This window comes from Capsicum annuum, unplaced genomic scaffold (genome assembly GCF_002878395.1).
Source record: "Capsicum annuum cultivar UCD-10X-F1 unplaced genomic scaffold, UCD10Xv1.1 ctg5091, whole genome shotgun sequence".
Taxonomy (NCBI): Eukaryota; Viridiplantae; Streptophyta; class Magnoliopsida; order Solanales; family Solanaceae; genus Capsicum; species Capsicum annuum.
The window spans coordinates 140,935-152,617 of record NW_025858816.1 but is presented as its reverse complement, the minus strand read 5'-3'; the positions used below and the strand labels follow the sequence as shown (position 1 = coordinate 152,617).

Genomic DNA, 11,683 nt, shown 5'->3' with positions numbered 1-11,683 from the left:
CATACTTTGATGTGAACAAACACTGTTATAGAAAGATTTAATTGTAACCTACTGAATTTGCAGAAGAAAGTAAAGCATTAGCTGGTCTGCCGGGTTTGGAGGAATCGACATCGGTCTCAATGAAAGGTAAATTTGTCACTAGGGATTAACAGCACTACAGTGGAGCAGAGAGTTGAAAGATGTGTAGCTAATATTACACAACAATACATGAACCAGATTTTAACTCATCTAGCCTAGAGATATCTACTAAATGCAGACTTGCAGATGAATCTGCATTCATATTTGCTCAACGAAATGAAGTAAGTAAAATATGTAGCCTAATGTAGTTTGTTGTATAGACTAGATCAAAATTTTGCAGGACCGTCGTCTACATAGGGAGATCAGGGTCCAAACGTCTTTGAATAGCAGCTGCGGCCTATCAGGGCATTGGAAAATAAGACCAATGAGTGGAAAAATAAAATAGTCTATAATCAATTAGAGTATCATTAAATATCAAGCTCATTCTCACCTCAAAGTTGCCAAGCTTGTATTGATAAGCCATCTCTTCTCTTAATTGAGCTTGTTCTTTCATTGCTTGTGCCTAGAGATTCAAATTTACCAACCAAAAAGAGTGTTGTCACATTATGCACTTTTCATCTGTTGTATGAGAAGGACAAAGGTAGCAGAATATATATACCATTCCACTCTGCATCTCGCGCTTCAATGCTTGCATCTGTTCTTCCTTGTGCTTCTCACGTTCTCGCATCAATTCTTGCCTGAGATAACATAATAGTTAACAACTCAAGAATCCCCCTATAACAATTTAGTGCAAAGATGAAAATTTCCTCTCCCTTTTTTCCCTTACAATGACAAAAGCTATGCTCTACAGTTTGTCTTCAGAAAAGAAATACTCTAGTATGTTTAACTATATCGTACTTGCTAACCTGGGATCCTATAGCTTCCGGGATGCTAGAATTTTATATATATCATCTTTTAGCATTATAATGTGGTTTCAAGTCTGAAAGATAAAACTAGGGTAAAACAATAATCTATACCACCACAGCAAGAAAGCGACTCTATTCAAAGAGTTTCAAAGAGCGGGAGACCACATTAGAAATTTAGAAGTTCCTAACTGACTTCAAAGTTTTTTTGTTTTTTTTTTTTGACTTAGACCAACTTCAAAGTTATTTCCTTTAATTAAGAAACTTGATGTTTCAGCTTCGAAACTCGAAATTCGGTGGATAATAGGTGTATCCCTCTATCCTTCTCCACTTAAATACCAAACTGGTTATTAACAATACTTGAATTTGTGCCGTGCCCTTAACTAACTAGTCAACCAGAAAACGATCTTTTACAATGAAATGGTGACTGTCTCTGGCCATAACTTACCTGCGCTGTTCTTCATCATTGAAGACAGTACGTTCATCATCCACGACCTTCTTGACACCTCTTCTGGCTTCCTTTTCCATTTTACGTTTGTAATAGGCATCAAGGTTATAATATCTGCAAAAGTGAAGAATAACAGAAGTACTGTGAGTTTGTATGTATGTGTACACATATCTTCCTGCAAAGGAACCATCACAACACAACATCCCAACAACTCAATACATTGATTACCAATATAGAAAGAAAATCCCACACAACCCCCCCCCCCCCCCCCTGGGTCTCCCCCAATACCCCAAACCCTCCAAAAAAAATGGATTGAAATAATGCAGTAGCCTTACTTTTTAGAAGGGAAGGTTGCGGTGTTGTGATCCTCCATGAATCTGCATAATAGCTAACTATCAAAAAGTGAAGTTCCTTGCATATATTGCTTAAACAGAAGTATACATAAAAGGGAAGAACAAGTGCTAATTGAAACTAGCTTTTCCCTTCTTGAGTTACTTACTGCTTGAATAATTGCTTCTCTTCCCAATTTGGCAAGCTTTCCAGATTCACCTATAAATGACACAAGCAATGAACATTTCCACAACTAGACGTAATAGCTTATACAGGATTTTCTAGAAAGAGAATGTGGATAAGTATTATGCAATGGTAGATTTTTAATGAGGACCTTTGGAACTGCACTCTGGTGCACTAGGGTGTCTGGTATGGAGGAAAATGTTTTCAACGGAAGAAAGATTTTCTAGGAAATCAAGTGATTTCTTTCTTATTTTCTTCTGTTCGGTATGCAAGTAACAAATATTCTCCTAAAAGCATTTGTATATATCTAAAGAAAAACTATGAGGATGGGTGGGGGTGCCGGTTAGTTGTACAGAAGAGGGTGGAGTTGGGATGGGTGGGGTGGGGTGAATGAGGGTGAGGAGGATTGGGTGGGTGAGGGTGGGGAATTGGGGGTTGGGGTGGGTGGGTGGGTGGTTGTGAGGGTGGGGAGGAGACAACGCGACTAGTTTTTCTACTTTCATTAAAGAAGTCATTTGCCTTATTTTCAAGGAGCTTGTTTTCCAAAAGAGGATATTTTTCAAATTTTTTGACCAACCAAACACGAGAAAATAGGAAAACACACCCTAAAAGAAAAATGCTTGACCTATCCAAAAATATTTATCAAAACAATTGCATATCCTGCGACAAGTCCTGCCTGGATGATCAACATGCATAGATTAAAGAGCCACTATGTACCTGCTTTATTTCTGCTAACCATGCAGTAAACTCTGGCCGTTTGTTCCTACAATAAGGAAACAGATAAACTTGAAGCTTATAAAAGAACAATCTGACCATTCAAACCGTACATTGAATTGAAGAATAAAACATTTCCTGCAACCTTCTGAAGAAAATCTGTAGTAATTAGTTCAAGCATCAACGAGCCCCACCTTACTACTTTCTAAGCTTTCTCTCATCTCACACAGCTCCTAAATGGTAAAAGAAAGAGACCAGAAAGTTTTGACTAACAGGTCAGTCCCACATACACTGTAGGATTTGAACCTACGACATCAGGTTTTTATTATCACCGTAATGATGCATGAATTTAGAAATTTCCACTCTCCTTTATATCAATAAAAGGTACATCTGCACTGATGGAGGAGGAGGATAGTCCAGTCACAATATTAAAAAAAGGCATATCTCTACAGCAATATGACTAGCTTCTTTCTGGATAATACAGGAGTCAACAGTATGTACTCTCACTGCTCCAAACACTGCATCCTCAAGGATTATGCCAGAAATTAATCGAAAGGTAAGGCTCTGTCTGGAATCAAATGTTCCAACCAGTATAATGGAGCAGAAGATGGATTGGATACTCATTCAGAGCATTCAAGTTACATTAAAGAGTAAAACCTGAAATTTATAGGAAAACCACTCGCCTGCGTGACTTGCTCACATTGCCTCTCTCAAGCCCGGATGGAGGAGGAGAGTTATTTTAGGATGGCAGCCAGCATAAAACTTTCATGATGAATTGAAACATCCCAAGTCTTGGACCCTTGCAAAATTCCCTTACGTTTTGAACTCAGGGACTTGGTACGACTCAAGGGAGTCACTCGTACCCTTGTATACGATTCGTAGGCTGCCTTGAGGGTTCACTCGTACCCTAGGCAGTATGTTGGGCTTGTCTACTGCCCAAGATACGACTCAACTAGGTAAGAGTCGTATAGGAACATACGAGTGATTCAAGGCAAGTTGTATGGAGCATGTTTGAGTGGTCTTAGGTAATTTGGTAGGGTACGATTGGGGGTTGGGGGGGGGGGGGGGACTCATACCCTTGGGTACGAGTTAAGGGAGGTGGAGTCGTATAGAAACCAGTAGGTAAGGTTTGGCAAGGTCTTGGGTACGAGTTGGGGTACCACTCGTACCGTAGGATACGGATGGTAAAGGAGAGTCGTACCCCTGGACGTGGCTTGCTTTAATTTTAATTCGAGGGTAGTTTGGACATTTCCTACTCCTAAATCCTTATGTACTCACGTTATATAACCCTATATGGCCTTCCATAACACTTGTTAGAGGATTAAAACACTTCACATACTCTCTCAAACTCACTCTTGGAAGATTGATGGCTAGGGTTTCTCAAGTGTTCTTCAAAGTGCTCAAAGGTCAAGATTTCTTCCGTGAATCTTCATATATAAGGCATGTACTCCTTCCCTCATTGTTATTTCAAACAAAAATCATGTGTATTGTGTTTTCAACGTTGGTTTATGAATCATGAATGGTGGATTCCGAAATATTGTTGAGGGTCTTGGCGCATATGGTTTGGTATTGGCTTAAACTATGTTTTTTTACATGTTTTTGGTAATGGTTTGCATATGTGGTTGGTTGTTGGTTGTGGTTTAACAAATGGGTCTTGAGTAACCCTAATTATGGTGGTTTATGCATTGGTTTTGGTCTTGGTAAAGGTATGCCCTCAACATGTTTGATAAAATGCTTCAAAGAATGTTTTTACTCTATTGTTGAATTTTCCTTGGAACTCTTGCATGGTTTGGTTTGGTAAGGAACTCTAAATGGTTTCGGATGGTTTAAATGGTTTAAATGATATAAATGCTTTAAATGTTTGGCATGGTCTAAAATGGTTTGGAATGGTTTAAAAGGTAAAGGTTTTGGTGGTCATGATTGGTCTATTTTGAAAACCTTGCGGGATACATGGAAATCCCTCAAGTGAATGCATAAATGGAATTAGTTTAAATGGTTTGGAAAGGTAAATGGCTAAATAGTTGCTTGTGTGGTACCGATTCTCCCAAGTGGATTTAATATAGTAATTGGAAGGGCACCCCCTATACCTACATGTGGTTGGCTATAGATAGTACTTGCAAGTATGGTTGGTATGACGATACCACTACTAAATGGCCTAAGTTAAGCAATGGTAAATGGATTACTTGGAAACGATTTTAATTGGGCATTAAAGGGGGAGGTGTAGCTAAGTCGTGGAAGGTGGAGGTCCCGGGGGGCCGAAACTAGAAACTCATATTTGTCGGTATGAGGTTGGTCTTGGTGGACCGTGTGTATGATGTCACACCTCATATTGGGGGTCTACTAGTCATCCCAACGGGATACTTCCCTGGTGGTGCGGCTACACGCACTGGGGCCCTTTCAGTAGGGGGAGTTGAACCCATATTGCCCGTAGGATTTTTAGGACGACAAAGCTATGCTAAATCCGATTCCCTTTCCCGGCACTTATATATATGTATGGTTGTATGCATATGATTGGTTTTACTTGGTTTTATAACTGGCATTATTTTATCCTTATCCTGAGTACATGCTAGTGTTCACCCATTAACCCGTCTACTGGCAGCTATATACTCACGCTATGCAGAAACCGGTCATTCTATTCCTCTTGCTTAGTGATCGGATTCCGGATCAGCCATTGGATTGAAGTGGTGAACTTCCATAGTTCAGAAGGCATCTATTTCATGTCATGGATTACTTTATGTATTTTCAATTTTGTCTTTGTTAAACCTAGTTTATGGCTATGTCGAGGGCATGTCCCGACTAGGTACTCTTTGGTTGGTTTAGAGGCTTTGTATAGACAACTGTGGACTTGGGTATGGTATGAACTGGTTATGTCGTACGTATATATGTATATACATACGTTGGATTATTATACTTGGTTTTGGTTTATGGTGTCCGCATTGGTTTGATTGGTTATTGGGTGGATAAACTTGGTTGGGTTGGTCTCGATTATAGACTTATCCCAGAGTCACCACATGGATAAATAAGATATCTTGTTATATGTTCAAAATTCAACCGACTCAAAGTAAGCGTTTGGTGGTTGGGTTGGATAATGGGGGCGGTTCCCTGGTTAGGCTTGGGACTGCCCATTACGTCTAGGCCCTGGTTCAGATCGTGACATGAATCCTATGCAGACTTAGCAAAACATACAACGCAATGGAAGAAAGAGACTCATATTGGAATGATCACTTTGGTGCAATCCATCAAAAGCCCCTCCCCCAAATTGTGTCTGATCATTTACCCAATTGTTCTAGCGTCATCATATCTTAAGTTTGAAAATATGTGGTTACAACATGAAGCTTTTGGAGATATGGTAAAGCAATGGTGGTAGGGTTATGTGGTTAATGGTTCCTCGGATTTTATTCTCGCCCAGAAACTTCAGATGTTAAAAAAGGATCTGGTAACATGGAACAAGGAAGTTTTTGATGGTATCACTATAAAAACTAACAAGCACTGTAGGAGCTGCAGATATTGGAACAGTGTGCTGAAGGCAGATTATTGTCTCAAGAAAAGACAAAAGATTTTGCTACTCAAATTGGAACTTCATCAGTTAGCCAGGGCACAGGAGAAACCTTGGAGGCAGAAATTCATGTGCTTGTGGTCAAAAGAAAGTGACAAGAACACAAAGTATTTTCAAAGAGTACCTAACTCTCACAGACAGAAGATACAATGGTATTGATAGGTTACACGTAGATGAGGACATAACTGATAACAAGGAAGAAATCAAGGAGACTATCCTGAACTTCTACTCAGGACTGTATACATAGAATGAGAACTGGAGGCTCAGTGTTGCATTTGAAGGTCTAAACTGCCTAGACAATGTGGCAAAGGAGTCACCGAAATGTCCTTTTGAAGAGGAAGAAGTTCTTCGTACCATTAGTTATTGTGCTCCGGACAAGAGCCCTGGTCCTGATGGTTTCGCTATTGCCTTTTATCAGAAATGTTGGGGGGCCATAAAGCAGGATGTCATAAACACCTTTTGTCATTTCTGTAACAACTGTCCTATGGTGAAATTCTTTAATGCCACCTTCATAGCCCTCATCCCTAAAAAGAGGCAAGTGAATTGAAAGATTTTAGACCCATTGACCTCATAGACAGAGTGTAAAAATGCCTTCATCAAAGGCAGACAAACAGATGCTGCTCTCATTGCAAATGAACCATTGGACTGGAATGATGGACTGGTTCAGTAAATGATGAAACATGCTCTTTTGCTTTTGATTTGTTTCAACATTACCTTCATTAGAAAAAATCAAGTCTGATGCCCCTGACCTACTTTTTCAACTGGACATAGAAAAGACTTTTGATAAATTAAACCAGCAGATATCTATCTATTTTGAGACAGATATCAAATTAAACCAGCAGATACCTATTTTGAGACAGATGGGCTTTGGTGACAAATGGATAAGGTTGTCCTTTTCAACAGAGGATAAGGAGTCCATCCGGATAGTTCTCTCCCAAGAGAGGAATTAGGCAAGGGGATCCTCTGTGTCCTTTCTTACTTATCCTAGCTATGGACGGCCTCAACAGGATGCTTGACAAGGCCAAACAACTCAACTGGTTAATAAGCTTTGGCATCGGTAGTAGGGCTTACGTTTCCCACTTGTTATTTGCAGATGATACCCTTGTTTTCTGTGATGCAGAGAAGTCTCAGGTCCAGCACTTAAGCATCACAATGATGCTCTTTGAGGTGATTTCTGAGCTTCATATCAATATGTTTAAAATCGTTTTATTTATCCGGTAACCTAGTTCATAGCATGGAGGAATTGGTTGATATTATGAGTTGCAATACATATGATCATTCCCTACCACCTACCTGAGGCTTCCATTGGGTGCTAGATATAAAACTGTTGAGATATGGAATGGAATTGCGGAGAACTTTGAGAAAAGATTGGCATAACGGCAATAACAATATCTCTCTTCAAGGTAGCAGAATAACATTGATCAACAGTGTGTTGGATTATACCCTCACCTACTTTCTGTCCTCATTTCCTGCACCTGCTAAAGTCCTTCAACAACTTGACAGTCTCGAATGTTCATTTTTATGGAAAGGCTACAACAAATCTCATAAACTCCATCTGGTCAAATGGAGAGGGTAATACTTCCCAAATCCTTTGGAGGCTTGGGTGAAAGATTTGGCACTTCATAACAAGAGCTTGCTTCTGAAATGGCACTGGAGGTACAATCAAGATGGTATCGGTCTTTGGAAGGAAGTGGTACAAGCCAAATATGGTAATGATAGTCACCGGGTGTCAAACTCTAGCAGGTTACCTCATGGTTGTGCAATGGGGAAGGGAATCAGGAACATGTGAACTGATTTCTCTCTTAATACAACTCTTCAAGTGGGAAATGGGAACCACATCCTTTGTTAGAAAGACCTTTGGACATAGCAGAGTACTTTGATGGAGGCTTTTCCTAGGATTTTCTCTATTCCCTCTAATCCTAATTCTACCACTTCACAAAACGTGATGGAGGACAAGCTTTCCCGAATTTGAGAAGAAACTTGAGTGATTGGGAGTTTGAAGAATTGACTGCCCTCCTTCGCAGCCTACAACACTACTCTCAAACCCCAGAGGAGGGACATGCTTAGGTGGGGTAACAGCAGGATGACCTGTTCACAGTTAAAAGACAATTATCAGTTCTTGAGCTTTAAAATAGCTCTAATTGATCGGTGGCCATGGAACTTATCTGGAAGATTTAACTGCCCCCCAAATCAGTGGTTTTTGCTGGTTAGCCCTTAATAATGTTTGACTAACTCAAGACGACCTCTCTAGCTAATAGGTGGTATATGTGCCTGAGCAGCCTAGAAACTGTCCGTACCTATTCATACATTGCCCTGTGGCATTAGATATTTAGTCTATGTTCTTTGACCTCTTTGGTCTTCATCAAAACACTAGCCAGTCTCAGAGAGGCTTTTGTTAGCGGGAATTCTTGGAAACTTGAGAAATCAATCAAAAGAGTTTGGTCTATGGTTCTAACTACCATTTTGTGGTGCTCGTGGAAAGGAAGGAACCAAAGATGCTTTGATGTCATCTCAACTGCAAGATATAAATTCAAGACCAGATGCTTAGTTTCCCTTTTTGTTGGGTTAATCTTTCTCCAGGGTTCTGTCAGCTCCTTTTAATTATGATGGATTTATTTTTCCCTCTACTGGAGCTGACTCTTCCTACTTTTGCAACCTTTGCATCCTCGGGATGCTTTGCTATTAATACAACAACAACAACAACAAAAAACCCAGTGTATTCCCACCTAGTGGGGTCTGGGGGGTAAGATGTACGCAGTCCATACCTCTACCTCTGATGAAATAGAAAGGCTATTTCCGATAGAACCCCGGCTCAAGGCACGAGATACCACACAAACACATAGTAAAGCACAGAAGCAGATAACATAAATACGGCACCCATAAGTAATATAAAACAGAGGAAAGCAAAGGAAAGCACACAGATTCGTAGTAAAACATGGAACACGGAATCATAACAGGAATAAAACCCCCACCAAGTAATTCCCTACACTAGCGACCCAAACTGGCCCTAGTCCTATGCCGAAATTCGCGTCCTCCAGACCTTCCTATCTAGGGTCATGTCCTCGGTGAGCTGTAACTGTTCCATGTCCCGCCTAATCACCTCACCCCAGTACTTCTTCGGCCTACCCCTACCCCGCCTAAAACCATCCAACGCTAGCCTCTCACACCTACGGACCGGGGCATCCATGCCCCTCCTCTTCACGTGTCCGAACCATCTCAATCGTGCTTCCCGAATCTTGCACTCCACTGAAGTCACACCAACCTTCTCCCGGATAGTCTCATTCCGAACTCTATCCCCTCTAGTCAGTCCACACATCCAGCGCAACATCCGCATTTCTGCCATATTGAAATAGGTGATTTTTACTTGGTCTGGAATAGGTTTTAGTCTTGTTAGTACATTTAATTTGAACCTATTTCTATCTACGAGTATTTTTGACCTTATCATAGATTTATATGCTAGTGACTCTATTATTATTATTATTATTATTATTATTATTATTATTATTATTATTATTATTATTATTATCATTACTATTTAATATATTCAAACTAGTTTTCACTTTTGTTGTTTATTTGGTATGATGATGATATGAGTTGAGCTTAAATTGAAAAACATGGCCAGTAAGGATTCATATAGCCAATCTCAATTTGTTTGACGTTAAAGCGTACTTCTTGTTATAGAAACAATGTCTAAAGAGGTCATAGAATTATCACAAGCCTTGTGCAGTGCGGGAGCGTGAGGACAGCATTTTCTTTTTTTAATGAAGTAAGAGGCATCAAGATGATGCATAAGAAACAAGGAATACAAATGAGAAGAGACATTAGCTCCAATACAAAAGTTGCTATGCTGTGATCAGGGAGCTAATAAAATCCAAAAAGTAAAAAATTGGTTCTAATTTCAGGGTCAAGTGGTTCCAGCTATAAAGATTAACAGTGAATACAGCATTGTCTACAATGAAACTATTTGGCACAGGTATCTACATGATGAGTTAGTAGGCAGCAAGGACTATGCTGCAACTGCCCAAAATAGGAAGGTATTACGAGTATCTGCGTTACTTAGTGTTTATTTTTTACATCGGTAGAAGGGATTTTCTTCACTCCGGCAGTTGGAATGCAGTAACTTGGATAGCATAAGTTGCATGGACCATAAAATGAGGATAACAAACTAAGTCTGATCAATCAATTTTCAAAGATGAGATACAAATGCCTTATTTTCCTTCTTTATTGTTCTCCCGAAGAATAAGACTTCCAGTGGAGTAAAATATATACGGCATAAGCCAAATGTATAGTAGTTTAGTTTGTCTACCAAAGTTTGTCTACATTGATTGTATCCCTCCATCCTCCAACACACCTCAACTTAACCCTCCACTCCATAACCCCCACCCCCACCATCTCACCGCCGCACCAGCAAACAAAGTAGTAGGAAAAAGGAAAACGACAGTGATGAAAACATAGCAGCTAATAAGGAAACAATAACAACAAAATAGTGTAATAATCGAAATAACATAAACAACATACGACGACAGAAAATGATCCGAAAAATACATTTTAAAATATTGATCAAAGTTCATATGACTCTTGAGAAATAAAATGTTAAATTAAAAGTTGAAGGGAGGAAAAGTAGCTAACCACATGTCAGTTTCTTTGATAATTCCATATTTACCCCAAGAGTTTGTAACAGCTCCAATTTTCCCCTTCTCTTTCTCCTTCTTCTTCTTCTTCCTTTCCTTCTTCTCTTTCTCTTTCCTCCTCCTTCTCTTCTCCTTCTCTTTCCTTATCGTTCTTTTCCTCTCCTTCTCTTTTTCCTCTCTTCTCTTCCTCTCTTTCCTTTTCCTCCTCCTCCTATCCCCCTCCGACTCCGAGTCCGAATCCGAATACTCCGAACTACCCGTCTCTGACTCCGACTCCGACTCCGATTCCGACTCCGAGTCATCCGAATACGATGATGAAGAACCCCGTGATCTTCTCCTAGAACTTCGATTTTTCTTTCTCTTGTGTTTTCTCATTTCTCGTTTCGGTTTGGATTCGGATTCAGATTCATACTTTCTTTTGTATTTTGATTTGTGGTGTTGTTGCTTAGATGGAGTTCCATTTTCGTCTTCTGAAGTTTTTGCTCGTTCTTTTGCCATTGTTGTTGGGCTTAGGTTCAAAGCAAAGTGCAGAAGAAGAGTTTGCAAATTGTTGTTACTTAGCTTTAGTGAAATATTGAGTGATTGGACACTAATGGAATATGTCTCTTATGACCCCTTTAGTTTAGGGATTGATTTATTTGTCCTTTTTATTATGGGTAGGTTGGTGGGGTCCCTTTTATTATGGGTTGTTTGATAGAGTTTATAGAAATAATGTAATATAGTAGAGAAAATACATTAAGGTGAATTTATCTTTAACTTTAGATTCTAAACTACACAGTCAATTATATATTCCTTAATAACTTTTAAGTGAATTAAATACCCCTAAAGATATATTACCATTCTCATAAAGGAAAATACACGCGCCCACATCACTGCTATGTTACTTTCACGTCACTTTCAT

The 11,683-nt window shown here is 39.6% G+C and overlaps 1 protein-coding gene across 1 annotated transcript; it reads right to left on the bottom strand.

Moving 5' to 3' along the window:
* Nucleotides 1-116: 116 nt before the first annotated feature.
* On the bottom strand, nucleotides 117-11,407 carry LOC107842481 (vicilin-like seed storage protein At2g18540). Its single transcript, XM_016686353.2, has 8 exons — nucleotides 10,781-11,407; nucleotides 2,599-2,644; nucleotides 1,868-1,917; nucleotides 1,704-1,745; nucleotides 1,369-1,482; nucleotides 677-755; nucleotides 509-580; nucleotides 117-415 (listed from the first exon to the last, which is right to left on the bottom strand). Exons 1-8 carry the CDS (start codon nucleotides 11,278-11,280, stop codon nucleotides 368-370), a joined length of 951 nt encoding a protein of 316 aa, XP_016541839.1. The 5' UTR covers nucleotides 11,281-11,407; the 3' UTR covers nucleotides 117-367.
* Nucleotides 11,408-11,683: the final 276 nt, after the last annotated feature.